This window comes from Bombina bombina, chromosome 4, assembly GCF_027579735.1.
Source record: "Bombina bombina isolate aBomBom1 chromosome 4, aBomBom1.pri, whole genome shotgun sequence".
Lineage (NCBI taxonomy): Eukaryota > Metazoa > Chordata > Amphibia > Anura > Bombinatoridae > Bombina > Bombina bombina.
The window spans coordinates 881,459,107-881,478,413 of NC_069502.1; the positions used below are offsets into that span (position 1 = coordinate 881,459,107).

Consider the following 19,307-nt stretch of genomic DNA (forward strand, 5'->3'; position numbering starts at 1 on the left):
AGAGCTCAGAGAATGCAAGCAGGATCCTTTTTTTAACAAGCGATAAACAGGTCAGGTAAAAAAAAGGCTTCCTGTGCAGTTTAGACAATTTGTAGAGCTGAGAGTAGGCAGGTAGGATCCTGTTTTTATTTTAAAGAGAAATAGCTAAGGCTGATAGAGGAGGCTTGTATAGGCAGCTCAGACTTTATACAGACTGTCAGCACACACAAGCATCTCTTGCCTTGCTTGTTGCAGAGAGTTGAGCAGTGAGTTGTTTTCATTATTTCATATTCTCAGCTGGATACATAATGGATGGAAGCCTGCAATAGTAACCCGACCTGCAAGTATAGGCATATATGCATATGCCACTGCTGATTCAACACCACTGTTAATGTTTGGAATATAGTAGAAACAGTATAAAATAAATAGGTAAATATATAATAAACAGCTCAAGACATAAAACATGTAATTACAATATTATTCACATAGTAAGCATTTAATCAGTTCTGATTTTTAAAATAACTACAATGTTCCATTAAAATGACCAAAGTTCAGTAGAGAAAATTTGAATAATTTTCAGCACTACTATATTAAGCAGGGTATGTAGTGGAGAAGTTGGGGATTCTAAATATCTGATTTCCTAACAGTTCCCACATTCAGAACATTATTTTTTTTATCTTTACGATGAACTTTCTGATGTTTAATAAGTTGTATTTTCTGAATAAAACACTTCCCACAATCATAACACGAAAATGGCTTTTCTCCTGAATGAATTTTCTGATGAGTAGTAAGGTGTGATTTCAGAGTAAAACTTTTCCCACATTCAATACATGAAAATGCTTTCTCTCCTGTGTGAATTTTTTGATGTCTAATAAGATCAGATTTAAGGAAAAAACATTTTCCGCAGTCAGTACACGAAAATGCTTTGGTTCCTGTATGAATTTTCTGATGAGCAAGAAGGTACGATTTCAGTGTAAAACATTTCCCACATTCAGGACATACAAATGCTGCTTTCTCATCTTTGTGAATATTCTGGTGCTTAATAAGACTGAATTTCTGGGTGAAACATTTCCCACATTCAGAACATGAAAATGCCTTTTCTCCTGTATGAATTTTTTGATGAGTAACAAGATTTGATTTTGTGGAAAAACATTTCCCACATTCAGAACATATAAATGTTGTTTCTAATGTATGAATTTTCTCATGTGTAATAAGATGTGATTTGAGAGAAAAGCATTCTCCACATTCAGAACACGAAAATCCTTTCTCTCTTGCATGAATCTTCTGATGTCTAAGAAGATTTGACTTCTTGGCAAAACATTTCCCACATTCAGTGCATAAAGTTCCCAGGTGACTTTGTCCTTGATAAAGATTGAGAGGGGTATCAGCACTCTGACCATGACTAGGATAACTGTGATTTGTGAAGCTACCTGTTGAAAAGAAATACAATGGGAATAATGTTATTTATTACTGACATAATTATTTTATCTTTAGATCATGTTTACTGTTCTGAATTAGTGTCTACTACAATGGGGGAACTTTCAATGACACCTACACCTTTCTTCAACCTCCATTTCTAAGGCTTAAAGGGACATTAAACAATATATAAATGCTAGATAGGATGATGCATTTAAAGAAAAGATTCGCTTGAGAATAAAATGTAGACATTTTTTAACATTTCATTAGTTGTTTTCAATATTGACAAAATAAGTGTAAACTTTTACTGTCTATAAAACAATGGGAGCTGCCATGTTGTAACTTAGGTTACAGTCTATTCTGTGGCCAATTAGGGACAGTTATAAATAGGTCACTAGAGTGTGTAGCCAATGGCTGTGTGGAATATAACAGTGTTCTGCATTTCCATTTCTATCAGGAACTGAAAAGCTCACAATTTCATAGTGAAATTACAGGAAAAGGGTACAAAATAAATAATGAAAGTATATTGCAGAGTTATTTTTATTTATATGATTTATCATTTTATATTACCATCTCCAGGTGTTTAATGTCCTTTTAAGGGCAGTTTGCTTAAGGACTCGCAGCATCGAATATTTGTCAATCACTGATAAAAACATAAAAAATCTTTTGTAATTTTGTTTAGCTTTTATTTTACTTAAATGTATTCAGAGCTTTTAAAATTGTGCACAGACCATTTTAGTACAATTATTCCTGTCCCGAAACTACTCTTTATAACTATTCCTTGTGTTCATGAAGCATTTAATCTATTTTTTAAAATGTTGCTAACATGCCACATGTTCTTTATTCTGATGTACTTTTAGACATCGACATCAGAATATAATTTAGTAGAAAAAAAGTTATTTATAATAATAATAAATATATACTGAACATAGGCAAATAAATATTTCTGGAATTTCTAGAAAGCTATAATATCGTCTATATTAGCTATAATATTTTGTTTAATGTAATTAAAACATATTTAGAGTTTTTAAAATTATGTTCACATAACATTTCAGCTTATAAAGATAAATCATGACTACTCTTTATAACTATTGCTTTATTTATATTGTTGCTATATAATTCTACTTTTTATGTTTTCAAAGCTTTTAGTAAATAAAAGTGAAATGAAAGTTTATTTAAAAACAATATTTGAAACCTCTTTTTTCTCACTCTTGCAGTCCTCACCTCCTGTTTCTCATCCTCCTACCCTTCTAGATTGTAAGTTCCCACGGGAATAGGGCCCTCAATTCCTCCTGTATGTATTTTTCAAATTTTGTCTTGTGTCTTACAAGTTTTACATCATTGTTGTATTTAAAAGAATTGTACCCACGGACAGCGCTGCGGAATATGTTGGTGCTTCATAAATAAAGTATAATAATAATAATACATCAAGAAAAAATAGCAATTAAAAATCTTTTTGAAAAAAGAGATATAGTTTTTCACGTGGCGTAGTGGGGGCACAGTGGTGCGAACAGAAAACAGAATGTATAATTACCAATACATTTCTTTCTTTTGGGATGATGAGAGCTCATAGGTGTCCATAACACAGGATATATTTTCCACCACTAGGAGGAGGTCAAGAACCATCACAAGAGCTTCTAATCCCTCCTATTGGCTCTCCCCACTTATTTTACGTATAGTCGAACAGAGGAGAGAGACTTAAAAAGGTAGTAAAGACAGAAAGCAGGGTTAAGAGGTGCAAATAAGAACGGTCACCAATATTAGCAAAAATCTGGACGGGTCCTATGGATTCATCATCCCAATTGTGCAAAATGCTCTGATACCTAAACCGATACTGTAATGCAGTAATGAATTACATCACTGTGAGGGAAACTGTGAGGGAGGGAAGGAGGGACGCGACGCAAGGGAACTTCTGCCCTTAGTGCGGTACGACCTGTGCAGTGGCACATCTCTCAATAGTTCTATGGCAGCTGAGGTACATTCCTCTAAGTGCTCTTCCAGTACACTGCTCCCTAGCACGCCTTGTAATGATATCGGGAGCCGGAAATGATGTCACAGGCATCATTAAAAGGCGCGCAAGGGAGCAGTTTACTGGAAGAGCACTTACAGTAATGTACCTCGGCTGCCATAGAACTACTGAGAGATGTACCACTACACAGGTTGTACCACAGAGTCTGCAACAGTGAAAGAAAAGTTATGTACAGTTGTGCAGCTACATACATAAGCACAGCTTCAGGACAGATAGATTAGGTAGGCAATATAGGGGTCCTATCCCCTAGATAGGGTCCTAACTGTGGCCATTAGATTGGGCTGTGTTTGTATGGGCACAGGAATATTGTAAACAGCAGGCTCGGAGGGAGGGAGAGACAGCTATGGGGGGGGAGGGGGAGTAAGAGCTATAGGGAAGGAAGAAGAGACAGCTATGGGGAGGGAGGAAGAAAGAGACAGCTATGGGGAGGGAGAGATAGCTATGGGAAGGGAGGAAGAGACAGCTATGGCAAGTGTGGAAGGAAGAGATAGTTATGAGGAGGGAGGAAGAGACAGCTATGGGGGGGAGGGTGAGAGACAGCTATGGGGAGGGAGTAAAGTATCGGTAATTGGTATTGGCGAGTACTTGAAAAAAGTATCGGTACTTATACTCGGTCTTAAAAAAAAAATGGTATCGGTGAATCACTATATAATACTATAATATAAAATATAATATATACATAATGAGCAGGGGAATAAGAAGATTAGGTCTCAAAATAACAGTTACAGACTATAAAGCTGTTTGCCTAAATATATAATTTAATCATATTAGCAAATAAGAGACTAACTCAGTAAATATCATATTCCTCTATTCAACATATTTTGTCTATAAAACCGACTAACAAGCTAAGTAAAATAGGTAGATAAAATGCTAACTTTTTCTATATGTCAATTACCTGTTCATTGGAATATGAGAGGATCTACTTTGTAATATAGGTTGGCAAATTCTAACTTAAATGTATAAACTGCCAGACCTACATATATAAATATGCATATATACTTATTGTATCTGAGTCTCAATAAAAAAACGAAAGCTTCTAAAGATTCTTTAATGCAAACAACATGAATAGGCTGGAGCTTAATGTTAGTAGATCCTAAAGTAAAATCTATAAACTGTAAAACTGCTTACTGCAAAATATGAATTTACTATTGGCATAAATCAACTTTGATTAATAGTTTAATTCACGGTACTTGAGTAAGCAGCTAGGTAAAATATGTAGCACTCTATATATTTTATACACTCATTAAATACTATTAAGAGACTAGTAGTGAGGTAGCTATATATAATACTATAATATAAGGTATAAGGTATATAATGAGCTGGAGAATAATACAATTAGGTCTCAAAATAACAGTTGCATACTATAAAGCTGTTTACTGCAATATAACATTTTCAAATATTGGTATATAGGAGACTAACTCAGTAAATATAAGACTCCCTTATTCAACATAATTGGGTCTATATACCCTTGTAACCAGCTAAGTAAAGTAGGTAGATAAAATGCTAACTTTTACTGTATGTCAGCTATCTGTTAATTGGAATATGAGAGGATCTACTTCTTAATATAGGTTGACAAATGCAAACTTAAATGTATAAACAGCCAAACCTACATATATAGATATGTTCTGTATATATACTTCTAAATATAAGAGTTTCAATAAAAACTAAAGCTTCTAAAAATTCTTTAATGCAAAGAAATATAATTAAAGTAGCAGTATTCGCGAGATAAACCGCAGAATCTGCCTTTGGACAAAATCAGCTGATGCCAGAGTAAATTAGTAAGTGGGGGGAATAGAACCTTGGAGCCAGCCGGCTATGCAAATACTAACTGTATTTTTATTTGAATGAATCAGATCAAAGAACTATAGATAAAGGTATGGGTCAGCTACCATCCTCTACCCATCACGCCTTTCATCACTTAGTAATAAAATATTTTACTGTCAGGCACAATTGCCATCATAGCTAGTGAGAAATTAAATAATAGGAAGATCTAGAGTGTAGCTATACCAATAGTTGAATTAGGGAGTATGGCTAAATTAGGGAGTATGGTTAAATTAGGGAGTATGGCTAAATTAGGGAGTATGGTTAAATTAGGGAGTATGGTTAAATTAGGGAGTATAGCTAAATTAGGGAGTATAGCTAATTTAGGGAGTATGGTTTTTCCGCAATCTTGTGTTTTTATATCCTGTCACCTAGATATGAGCCCTATACCCAAATGACAGGTAGGACAATTTTATTTGTAAGTGAGTAATCCTGGTAGTTGTCTGCTTAACCTCCCTTAGTTACATGAATGATAATTTTAATGCCCATTGTGTTGGAGAGATAGTCTGAGACAAATGATTTACTAATTTCACAAAAACAGAATTTATGTTTACCTGATAAATTACTTTCTCCAACGGTGTGTCCGGTCCACGGCGTCATCCTTACTTGTGGGATATTCTCTTCCCCAACAGGAAATGGCAAAGAGCCCAGCAAAGCTGGTCACATGATCCCTCCTAGGCTCCGCCTACCCCAGTCATTCGACCGACGTTAAGGAGGAATATTTGCATAGGAGAAACCATATGTTACCGTGGTGACTGTAGTTAAAGAAAATAAATTATCAGACCTGATTAAAAAAACCAGGGCGGGCCGTGGACCGGACACACCGTTGGAGAAAGTAATTTATCAGGTAAACATAAATTCTGTTTTCTCCAACATAGGTGTGTCCGGTCCACGGCGTCATCCTTACTTGTGGGAACCAATACCAAAGCTTTAGGACACGGATGAAGGGAGGGAGCAAATCAGGTCACCTAAATGGAAGGCACCACGGCTTGCAAAACCTTTCTCCCAAAAATAGCCTCAGAAGAAGCAAAAGTATCAAATTTGTAAAATTTAGAAAAAGTGTGCAGTGAAGACCAAGTCGCTGCCTTACATATCTGATCAACAGAAGCCTCGTTCTTGAAGGCCCATGTGGAAGCCACAGCCCTAGTGGAGTGAGCTGTGATTCTTTCAGGAGGCTGCCTTCCGGCAGTCTCATAAGCCAATCGGATAATGCTTTTAATCCAGAAGGAGAGAGAGGTAGAAGTTGCTTTTTGACCTCTCCGTTTACCAGAATAAACAACAAACAAAGACAAAGTTTGTCTGAAATCCTTAGTAGCTGCTAAGTAAAATTTGAGAGCACGAACTACATCCAAGTTGTGCAACAAACGTTCCTTCTTTGAAACTGGATTAGGACACAAAGAAGGCACAACTATCTCCTGGTTAATGTTTTTGTTAGAAACAACTTTTGGAAGAAAACCAGGTTTAGTACGCAAAACCACCTTATCTGCATGGAACACCAGATAAGGAGAAGAACACTGTAGAGCAGATAATTCTGAAACTCTTCTAGCAGAAGAAATTGCAACCAAAAACAAAACTTTCCAAGATAATAACTTAATATCAACGGAATGTAAGGGTTCAAACGGAACCCCCTGAAGAACTGAAAGAACTAGGTTGAGACTCCAAGGAGGAGTCAAAATTTTGTAAACAGGCTTGATTCTAACCAGAGCCTGAACAAAGGCTAGAACATCTGGCACAGCTGCCAGCTTTTTGTGAAGTAACACAGACAAGGCAGAAATCTGTCCCATCAAGGAACTTGCAGATAATCCTTTTTCCAATCCTTCTCGAAGGAAGGATAGACTCTTAGGAATCTTAACCTTGTCCCAAGGGAATCCTGCAGATTCACACCAACAGATATACCAAATTATGTGGTAATTTTTCTGGTTACAGGCTTTCAGGCCTGAACAAGAGTATTAATAACAGAATCTGAGAACCCTCGCTTTGATAAGATCAAGCGTTCAATCTCCAAGCAGTCAGCTGGAGTGGGTCGAACGGACCTAGAACAAGAAGGTCTCTCAAAGGTAGCTTCCATGGTGGAGCCGATGACATATTCACCAGATCTGCATACCAAGTCCTGCGTGGCCACGCAGGAGCTATCAAAATCACCGACGCCCTCTCCTGATTGATCCTGGCTACCAGCCTGGGGATGAGAGGAAACGGCGGGAACACATAAGCTAGTTTGAAGGTCCAAGGTGCTACTAGTGCATCCACTAGAGCCGCCTTGGGATCCCTGGATCTGTACCCGTAGTAAGGAACTCTGAAGTTCTGACGAGAGGCCATCAGATCCATGTCTGGAATGCCCCACGGTTGAGTGACTTGGGCAAAGATTTCCGGATGGAGTTCCCACTCCCCCGGATGCAATGTCTGACGACTCAGAAAATCCGCTTCCCAATTTTCCACTCCTGGGATGTGGATAGCAGACAGGTGGCAGGAGTGAGACTCCGCCCATAGAATGATTTTGGTCACTTCTTCCATCGCTAGGGAACTCCTTGTTCCCCCCTGATGGTTGATGTATGAACTTGGCCCTCGCTAGCTGAGGCCAAGCTTTGAGAGCATTGAATATCGCTCTCAGTTCCAGAATATTTATCGGTAGAAGAGATTCTACCCGAGACCAAAGACCCTGAGCTTTCAGGGATCCCCAGACCGCGCCCCAGCCCATCAGACTGGCGTCGGTCGTGACAATGACCCACTCTGGTCTGCGGAAGGTCATCCCTTGTGACAGGTTGTCCAGGGACAGCCACCAACGGAATGAGTCTCTGGTCCTCTGATTTACTTGTATCTTCGGAGACAAGTCTGAATAGTCCCCATTCCACTGACTGAGCATGAACAGTTGTAATGGTCTTAGATGAATGCGCACAAAAGGAACTATGTCCATTGCCGCTACCATCAAACCTATCACTTCCATGCACTGCGCTATGGAAGGAAGAGGAACGGAATGAAGTATCCGACAAGAGTCTAGAAGTTTTGTTTTTCTGGCTTCTGTCAGAAAAATCCTCATTTCTAAGGAGTCTATTATAGTTCCCAAGAAGGGAACCCTCGTTGACGGAGATAGAGAACTCTTTTCCACGTTCACTTTCCATCCGTGAGATCTGAGAAAGGCCAGGACAATGTCCGTGTGAGCCTTTACTTGAGGAAGGGACGACGCTCGAATCAGAATGTCGTCCAAGTAAGGTACTACAGCAATGCCCCTTGGTCTTAGCACCGCCAGAAGGGACCCTAGTACCTATGAGAAAATCCTAGGAGCAGTGGCTAATCCGAAAGAAAATGCCACGAACTGGAAATGCTTGTCCAGGAATGCAAACCTTAGGAACCGATGATGTTCCTTGTGGATAGGAATATGTAGATACGCATCCTTGAAATCCACCTTGGTCATGAATTGACCTTCCTGGATGGAAGGAAGAAGTGTTCGAATGGTTTCCATCTTGAACGATGGAACCTTGAGAAACTTGTTCAAGATCTTGAGATCTAAGATTGGTCTGAACGTTCCCTCTTTTTTGGGAACTATGAACAGATTGGAGTAGAACCCCATCCCTTGTTCTCCTAATGGAACAGGATGAATCACTCCCATTTTTAGCAGGTCTTCTACCCAATGTAAGAATGCCTGTCTTCTTATGTGGTCTGAAGACAACTGAGACCTGTGGAACCTCCCCCTTGGAGGAAGCCCCTTGAACTCCAGAGAATAACCTTGGGAGACTATTTCTAGCGCCCAAGGATCCAGAACATCTCTTGCCCAAGCCTGAGCGAAGAGAGAGAGTCTGCCCCCCACCAGATCCGGTCCCGGATCGGGGGCCCGCATTTCATGCTGTCTTGGTAGCAGTGGCAGGTTTCCTGGCCTGCTTTCCTTTGTTCCAGCCTTGCATAGGTCTCCAGGCTGGATTGGCTTGCGAAGTATTACCTTCCTGCTTAGAGGACGTAGCCCTTGGGGCTGATCCGTTTCTGCGAAAGGGACGAAACTTAGGTTTATTTTTGGTCTTGAAAAGACCTATCCTGAGGAAGGGCGTGGCCCTTGCCCCCAGTGATATCAGAGATAATCTCTTTCAAGTCAGGGCCAAAGAGTGTTTTCCCCTTGAAAGGAATGTCAAGCAATTTGTTCTTGGAAGACGCATCCGCTGCCCAAGATTTTAATCAAAGCGCTCTGCGCCACAATAGCAAACCCAGAATTTTTTCGCCGCTAACCTAGCCAATTGCAAGGTGGCGTCTAGGGTGAAAGAATTAGCCAATTTAAGAGCACGAATTCTGTCCATAATCTCCTCATAAGAAGAAGAATTACTAATAATCGCCTTTCCTAGCTCATCAAACTAGAAACACGCGGCTGCAGTGACAGGGACAATGCATGCAATTGGTTGTAGAAGGGAACCTTGCTGAACAAACATCTTTAGCAGACCTTCTAATTTTTTATCCATAGGATCTTGGAAAGCACAACTATCTTCTATGGGTATAGTGGCGCGCTTGTGTAGAGTAGAAACCGCCCCCTCGACCTTGGGGACTGTCTGCCATCAGTCCTTTCTGGGGTCGACTATAGGAAAACAATTTTATAAATATGGGGGAGGTACTAAAGGTATACCGGGCCTGTCCCATTCTTTACTAACAATGTACGCCACCCGCTTGGATATAGGAAAAGCTTCGGGGGGCCCCGGGGCCTCTAAGAACTTTTCCATTTTACATAGTGGTTCTGGAATGACCAGATAATCACAATCATCCAAATTGGATAACACCTCCTTAAGCAGAGCGCGGAGATGTTCCAACTTAAATTTAAAAGTAATCACATCAGGTTCAGCTTGTTGAGAAATGTTTCCTGAATCTGAAATTTCTCCCTCAGACAAAACCTCCCTGGCCCCCTCAGACTGGTGTAGGGGCCCTTCAGAAACCATATCATCAGCGTTCTCATGCTCTACAGAATTTTCTAAAACAGAGCAGTCGCGCTTTCGCTGATAAGTGGGCATATTGGCTAAAATGTTTTTGATAGAATTATCCATTACAGCCGTTAAATGTTGCATAGTAAGGAGTATTGGCGCACTAGATGTACTAGGGGCCTCCTGTATGGGCAAGACTGGTGTAGACGAAGGAGGGGATGATGCAGTACCATGCTTACTCCCCTCACTTGAGGAATCATCTTGGGCATCATTTTTACTAAATTTTTTTATGACATAAAATACATATAGTTAAATGAGAAGGAACCTTGGTTTCCCCACAGTCAGAACACAATCTATCTGGTAGTTCAGACATGTTAAACAGGCATAAACTTGATAACAAAGCACAAAAAACGTTTTAAAATAAAACCGTTACTGTCACTTTAAATTTTAAACTAAACACACTTTATTACTGCAATTGCGAAAAAGTATGAAGGAATTGTTCAAAATTCACCAAAATTTCACCACAGTGTCTTAAAGCCTTAAAAGTATTGCACACCAAATTTGGAAGCTTTAACCCTTAAAATAACGGAACCGGAGCCGTTTTTATATTTAACCCCTTTACAGTCCCTGGAATCTGCTTTGCTGAGACCCAACCAAGCCCAAAGGGGAATACGATACCAAATGATGCCTTCAGAAAGACTTTTCTATGTATCAGAGCTCCACACACATGCAGCTGCATGCCATGCTGTCCTCAAAAACAAGTGCGCCATACCGGCGCGAAAATGAGGCTCTGACTATGATTAGGGAAAGCCCCTAAAGAATAAGGTGTCTAAAACAGTGCCTGCCGATATAATCATATCAAAATACCCAGAATAAATGATTCCTCAAGGCTAAATATGTGTTAATAACGAATCGATTTAGCCCAGAAAAAGTCTACAGTCTTAATAAGCCCTTGTGAAGCCCTTATTTACTATCTTAATAAACATGGCTTACCGGATCCCATAGGGAAAATGACAGCTTCCAGCATTACATCGTCTTGTTAGAATGTGTCATACCTCAAGCAGTAAGAGACTGCACACTGTTCCCCCAACTGAAGTTAATTGCTCTCAACAGTCCTGTGTGGAACAGCCATGGATTTTAGTTACGGTGCTAAAATCATTTTCCTCATACAAACAGAAATCTTCATCTCTTTTCTGTTTCTGAGTAAATAGTACATACCAGCACTATTTTAAAATAACAAACTCTTGATTGAATAATAAAAACTACAGTTAAACACTAAAAAACTCTAAGCCATCTCCGTGGAGATGTTGCCTGTACAACGGCAAAGAGAATGACTGGGGTAGGCGGAGCCTAGGAGGGATCATGTGACCAGCTTTGCTGGGCTCTTTGCCATTTCCTGTTGGGGAAGAGAATATCCCACAAGTAAGGATGACGCCGTGGACCGGACACACCTATGTTGGAGAAATATTGGTTTGCTACAAAGTGAAAGCTAACATATTTAACACACTATGGGGATATATTTCTAGCCACATAACTAAGCGTCCTCTGGTGAATCAGACACTACAGTCCTCATACAGAACTTTGTTCCTGTGGAAGGATAGTAATTAAAATAAACAATAAATAAGCTTACAAATAGCCTGTAAGAAAACAAATATCAAAACCTACACAAACCAAACACGGCATATAAATTCGTAATGAGAAATACATTTTGCGACAAGTTTATATATTTAAAAGTCCATTGTGAAATTCCAAGACCAGTTGCTCTGATTCCACAGCTCACATATGTACTTTCTAGCGTAAGCAATTGCGAAATTTAAAGCAATCTTGCAAATAAAGAAAAGAAAAACCTCAAAATGCAGTAAAAAGTATCTAAAAGTCCAGAGTAGGGTTAACTAGTTAGCCAAGTGAAAGTATGGCCAGACTTAACACTATACAGAAAAGAAAAAAAGTCAGCCTACACCAACTCTCACATTTGGAATGTAGAGTATTGCTGTATGTGTAGAAGGTCGCGCATAGAGGTTTTCAGAGTCACACAGTTCTGTAGATTTTTTTTATTCCGGTAACTGCTTTGCACAATACTATCTCTCTCGAAATGGATACTGGAGTCCACATATGGAGCTATATATCTCAGTTTCTTCGGCTTCAATCCTTGCGCGGGTTCTATTGCAATAAGTTCTACTCTACCAGAATCCTCAATGTCGCTTTTAACGGAATCCTTAACAGTAATATCCATATTAACAGGATAGAAAGCTCCTGCCAGTGTTTTGGTAATGGAGTCATGATGGTCTTTGAGCAGCTTTGTTATCTTAGCTATTAGGTTCTGATAAGTTGCCATAGTATCCTTTTAGGTATAGCATAGGAGAAAAGGCTGAAGTGTTTCTGCACTGCTTGCAGTATTTGCAAAGCTAGCCGTATAACTATGTGTCTGTAGAAAGACAGGCTGTGCTAGGCCTGTGGGGGAGCCAGTAATGTCATGGGATTACATTAAATCCTTTCTTCCAATGTGGCTTTCAAAATCAAGATTAGGTATCTCTTGAAAAAAATAGCTTCTCAATTACCACACTTGAATGTAAAGTACCAATACTTGAGGTTGCTTGTAGTGGTAGATTCTCCCTCTGCTGCGCAGCATGTAAAGATGGCCACCATGTCTGTGATCACTGTACTCCACATGTCTGTCAGCTATAAGGTCAATGTGTTATACGGACTACTCCGTGTTCCAAAGATCAGCAGTGTGATCACCAAGAAGATAGGATGTTTGTCCAGAACGTTTATATTTACTTGAAGCGTTCCATAATTGGCGTTTAAATCAAATTATTGCCAGCACTGCAACTGAATGTGACTGCTCGCGTTCCCAGTTGGCCGCCGACCCCCGAAAGAAATTTAATTGTAAATAGTTTTCTTTCGTAAGATGATGAGAGTCCATAGGTGTCCATAACATGTGGGGTACAATATTTAAGCTGAGAGTCCATGTTGACGACGGGTGGGACAAAATGATGGCAGTTTATATTTGCCAGCACTGCGGCCTGAAGGACTTTCCTACTACAAGCAGCTTTTTAAGAAACATTAATATCAAAATGAAAACATTTATTAAAAGGTATGGAGAGAAGACTAAGTTGCCGCTTTGCAAATCTGTTCCAAGAAGACCTAATTTTTTTGAAGGCCTTATGAAGTATATACAGACCTAGTAGAATGAGCAGTTACTCTTTTTGGAGATAGTTTTCCCACAAACAAAAAGCCTTATGAATAAACTGCTTCAGCCATGATGCCAAATTCACCGCTGTAGCCTTTTGACCCCTTCTGGGACCTGAAAAGTGGACAAATAAGCTAGAAGTCTGTATAAAATCTTTAGTAGCCTGAAGATAAAATTGTACAACTCTGACTACATCCAAATTGTGTAGTAGTCAATTTGGGCACAGCGAAGGAACAACAATTGCCGAATTAATATTCTCTGAAAAAACCCCAAGAAGGAGTGATCAGAAGACAAAGCTGATAATTCAAAAACTCTTATAGTGGAAGAAATGGCTAAAAGGAAGAGAACTTTCCATGAAAAAATGTTTAGGTTCAGATTCAAATTCCAAGGGGGAGAAATGGGCCTAATAACAGGGTGAATGCTCACAAAGGCTTGTACAAAAGTTTGAACATCAGGCACTTAGCCAGCTTTTTATGAAGCATAACAGATAATGCAGAAATCTGGCCCTTTAAAAAACTAGCCGATAAACCCTTATCCAGTGAGAATTTTGGGAATTCTAAAAGATTTCCAAGAGAAACCTCTAAAAGAACACCAAAGAAAGTAAGCTTTCCAAATTCTATGATAAATTATCTGTGTGACAGGCTTTCTGGCTTGCAGTAGAGTAGAGATAACAGAATCTGAGACGTTCAACCTCCATGCCGTCCAACTGAGAGTTCTGAGATCCGGATGATACAAGGATTCCTGAGACAGCAGATCATTTTTAGGGGTAAAGACCATAGCGGAAAAGATCTGAATTAGGTCTGCATACCAAGTTCTGCAGGGCCACACTGGTGCTATGAGAATTACTGAAGCTGATTCCGGTTTGATTCTGGCAATGACTCTTGGAAGAAGAACAAGCTAAGGAAATAGATAGGCCAGTAAAGTTCCAAGGACAGACTAGAACATCTATCATGTGAGCTCTTGGATCTCTTAAACTGGCACAATAAACTGGAAGTTAGCGATTCAATTTAAACGCCATTAGATCTATTTCTGGAAGACCCCACCACAAATTAATCCAATATGCCCTGATGAAGAGAACATTCTCCTGTATGGATGAACTGACGACTTAGGTAATCTGCTTCCCAATTTTTCAGTTGGGGAATGTGAATGGCCGATAGGGTGTAGAGGTTTTCCTCTGCCCAAGACAGAATGGCCAAGTATATAGACTTCTATTTACAACCTTTTTTCGCACATACAAGAGCTTTTCTGAGAGATACCATCAATGTAATAAATACACTTGAGGGAATAGAATGGTATCATGATTTTTTTATGGATTACATGTGAACAGCCTTAAACACTACAATTCCCCATACTAAGGGTATTAGAGCAATCCAGTAAAAATGAGAAAAGATTAATTTACCTAATATACAGATCCAATTTATATTAGACTCCATTCTACCTATTCATCTTGAACCAAAACATATTCAGGGCACAATGATGGGGACGACATTTGCCCCATCTTATGCCAACCTATACACAAACAATTTTGAAGAAAAATACATTTGATCTGACAATGCATATAAATCTAAAATAATAAGACATTTTCAGTAGATGACATCATAATGATCTGGCAAGGACAAACAGGTTAAATAGAGGAAATCATTAGATATCTGAATAATAATAATGACTTTAATCTTAAATTCACTTGTAGTTATTCTGATACTTTAGTTGCTTTCCTAGACCTGACCCTGTTCCATAACCATCAAGACCACACATTAGCAGTTAAAAATGATCTTAACCCTACTGATAGGAATGGATTATTAAATGCACATAGAGGGCACTTATAACAATAAAAGGATAAACTGGGGTTGGGCAATATCAATGTATTAAACGTATTTGCACTAGGAAGGATGATTTTGAGGAAGAAGCAAAAATTCTTACAAATCCATTTCTAGAGAAGTGATATAATGCAAATCTATTGAGTAAAACCAATAGAAGTGTAGACCAAATGGATTGGGCAAGTCTTTTTACAACTAAACATGAGAACAGCAAAAGACAGACAAGATGGGATTCAAATGCAGCACTTAATTCTATTTAAAAATACAGTACACGGGGGCGGAGCTTGGCCACGGACCGAGATGGCAGCTTGTTAGCACAGCTCCTAGGCCCTTGTCCCCAGGTCAATTAAATAAAATGTAACTGTCAAGCCACAAGCCCTACCTAACTACACTAATGCCCTAACTGAGCACCAGGGACGGAGGAGAGGTCCTAAGTGCGATATTTCTCACACGCTGACCAAAGCAACAACCGCAAGCACACTGCAGACGGCCCCCAGGCAAACACAAACACTGCCTTGACTGCCGTGAAAGAGAAAGACACCGAGCCCGGTACACTTAACCCAGGGGCATAAATACCGCTGGCGGGACTTACCACTGCCAGCGGAGAACGCAGCAGAGAGAGCGGGCAGGACGAGGGTTACATCGAGCACGGCCGCGCTTGGACGGCGGGAAGGCGTGTGGGTGACACTTCAAGAAGGCAGCGCACATAGAAGAGGACCCGACTTCTAACACCATACCCAGGTGATAACACCGCCACAATCGGCGGCGACAAAACGGCAGATAGAGCAGCGTAATAAGCTGAGTGCACACCGCAAGACAGGCCAGTAAGACGGCTCCTTTCAGCCATTCCACGTGGCTGGCAGACAGCGGCACAATCTGCACAGCAGTTCAAGTTAAGCAAAAGGGGTAAGCTCATAGCTACAATACATTTGCCTACAACTCCCCTAAGACCCGACACCCACCACACAACCTAGGGGCTAAAACACTACGGGAGATCTATGGGAGATAATAGTTTTCACTGCTACTTAATAAGTACGCAGTTTGGGCCTAACGGGACAGTGCATTTAAGCTAACATTCAGGGGAACCTGGTGAAAGCAGTAGGTGCCCCGCAATTGAAATCTGACAGTAGGAGTGCATATATAGCCCCATTGAACTTGCATACTTATCCTCTAAGTGAATAATAAAATTTGGGCACTGTAATTAGCATAACAGCCAACAGTAAAAGCTGGGAACCGAATTATGGAAGGCTAGGCCCTAACAGCACCTGCAATAATTTGCACAATACCCTAAAGCTTAAAATTAGTAGATTGACCAACTAAAAAAAATAAATAGTGTGACAGTTCCACAGAAGGGGAATGCAGGCCAAAAAGATTGTAAAAATGGATATTAACCCCAAAGCAAAGATGATAGAGCATTACCTAAAGACAACAGAAGACCCAACATCAGCCCCCCAGGAAACCACACAGACTACACCACTATCGTCAGAGATAAGCAGGAACAGTGGGACATCTCCAGATATCCCTACCAACCAAGTAGCAATTACAAGGGAGGACCTGAAACTATTAGCCTCTAAAGAAGATATCAAATCCGCCATGGCAGACATGAGGAACATGTTTCAAGAGATGAAAAGGGATATCAAACGAATAGAAAACAGAGTGGTCAATCTCGAAAAAAACCATGAGGTCACCACTCAGGACATGCACCACTTATCGCAGCTTATGTACAACCAAGAGGAAACCATCCAGAATCTGCAAGAAAAAGTGGAAGACCTCGACAACAGAGGGCGCAGAAACAACCTGCGAATTAGGGGTATCCCAGAGAGTGTACAACCGTCAGCCCTATCAGGGTATTTACAGGACCTTTTCAGAACTCTCAAGGGCTCCAGCAATGCGGCAGAAGTGATAATGGAAAGGGCACATAGGGCCCTGAGAGCTAAACCCTCTCCAAAAGCCCCGCCAAGGGACGTAATCATAAAGTTCCTTAATTATCAGGAAAAGGAGGACATTCTGCGACATGCAAGACAAAAGCCTCAATTTATGCATGCGGGAATACCCATACAAGTATTCACAGACCTCAGCCCGGTAACTCTCCAGAAGCGGAGGGAGCTCCACTTTATTACTTTGGTCCTGAGAGAGAAAGGCATACAATATAGATGGGGTTTCTTAGTTTGCATAAACGCCACAAAAGGCGACAAATCAGCTACATACAGAGGCCCAGATGACCTGGATCGCTTTTGCGAAACCCTCCAAGTGACCATTGCACCACCTAGAGATCACTTATCACAAGATAGAAGCACACCTTTGGACCTACAGGCACGGAAAGGTGCTACTCAAAAGGAAACATAAGGACTAATACAAGGTCATTGTCATGGACATTATCTCTTCTTGGATGGACTGACCTAACCACCTTTATCAGAAGCTGCCTGGGAAAACATAATTTATGTAAGAACTTACCTGATAAATTCATTTCTTTCATATTAGCAAGAGTCCATGAGCTAGTGACGTATGGGATATACATTCCTACCAGGAGGGGCAAAGTTTCCCAAACCTCAAAATGCCTATAAATACACCCCTCACCACACCCACAATTCAGTTTAACGAATAGCCAAGAAGTGGGGTGATAAAGTGCGAAAGCATATAAAATAAGGAATTGGAATAATTGTGCTTTATACAAAAATCATAACCACCCCAAAAAAAGGGTGGGCCTCATGGACTCTTGCTAATATGAAAGAAATGAATTTATCAGGTAAGTTCTTACATAAATTATGTTTTCTTTCATGTAATTACCAAGAGTCCATGAGCTAGTGACGTATGGGATAATGATTACCCAAGATGTGGATCTTTCCACGCAAGAGTCACTAGAGAGGGAGGGATAAAATAAAGACAGCCAATTCCTGCTGAAAATAATCCACACCCAAAATAAAGTTTAATGAAAAACATAAGCAGAAGATTCAAACTGAAACCGCTGCCTGAAGTACTTTTCTACCAAAAACTGCTTCAGAAGAAGAAAATACATCAAAATGGTAGAATTTAGTAAAAGTATGCAAAGAGGACCAAGTTGCTGCTTTGCAAATCTGATCAATCGAAGCTTCATTCCTAAACGCCCAGGAAGTAGAAACTGACCTAGTAGAATGAGCTGTAATCCTTTGAGGCGGAGATTTACCCGACTCAACATAGGCAAGATGAATTAAAGATTTCAACCAAGATGCCAAAGAAATGGCAGAAGCTTTCTGGCCTTTTCTAGAACCAGAAAAGATAACAAATAAACTAGAAGTCTTTCGGAAAGACTTAGTAGCTTCAACATAATATTTCAAAGCTCTAACAACATCCAAAGAATGCAATGATTTCTCCTTAGAATTCTTAGGATTAGGACATAATGAAGGAACCACAATTTCCCTACTAATGTTGTTAGAATTCACAACTTTAGGTAAAAATTCAAAAGAAGTTCGCAACACTGCCTTATCCTGATGAAAAATCAGAAAAGGAGACTCACAAGAAAGAGCAGATAATTCAGAAACTCTTCTGGCAGAAGAGATTGCCAAAAGGAACAAAACTTTCCAAGAAAGTAATTTAATGTCCAATGAATGCATAGGTTCAAACGGAGGAGCTTGAAGAGCCCCCAGAACCAAATTCAAACTCCAAGGAGGAGAAATTGACTTAATGACAGGTTTTATACGAACCAAAGCTTGTACAAAACAATGAATATCAGGAAGATTAGCAATCTTTCTGTGAAAAAGAACAGAAAGAGCAGAGATTTGTCCTTTCAAAGAACTTGCGGATAAACCTTTATCTAAACCATCCTGAAGAAACTGTAAAATTCTCGGAATTCTAAAAGAATGCCAAGAAAAATGATGAGAAAGACACCAAGAAATATAAGTCTTCCAGACTCTATAATATATCTCTCTGGATACAGATTTACGAGCCTGTAACATAGTATTAATCACAGAGTCAGAGAAACCTCTTTGACCAAGAATCAAGCGTTCAATCTCCATACCTTTAAATTTAAGGATTTGAGATCCTGATGGAAAAAAGGACCTTGCGACAGAAGGTCTGGTCGTAGCGGAAGAGTCCACGGATGGCAAGAGGCCATCCGGACAAGATCCGCATACCAAAACCTGTGAGGCCATGCCGGAGCTACCAGCAGAACAAACGAGCATTCCTTCAGA

General features: G+C 39.9%; 1 protein-coding gene across 1 annotated transcript in view; it reads right to left on the minus strand.

Moving 5' to 3' along the window:
- Window positions 1–456: 456 nt before the first annotated feature.
- Window positions 457–19,307, minus strand: part of LOC128657427 (zinc finger protein 2-like) — a 223,680-nt gene continuing 204,829 nt past the window's right edge. Inside the window, exon 11 of the mRNA XM_053711779.1 lies at window positions 457–1,409. Within this exon, the coding sequence (XP_053567754.1) occupies window positions 604–1,409 (806 nt within the window). The 3' untranslated portion in view covers window positions 457–603. The remainder of the gene's footprint in view (window positions 1,410–19,307) is intronic.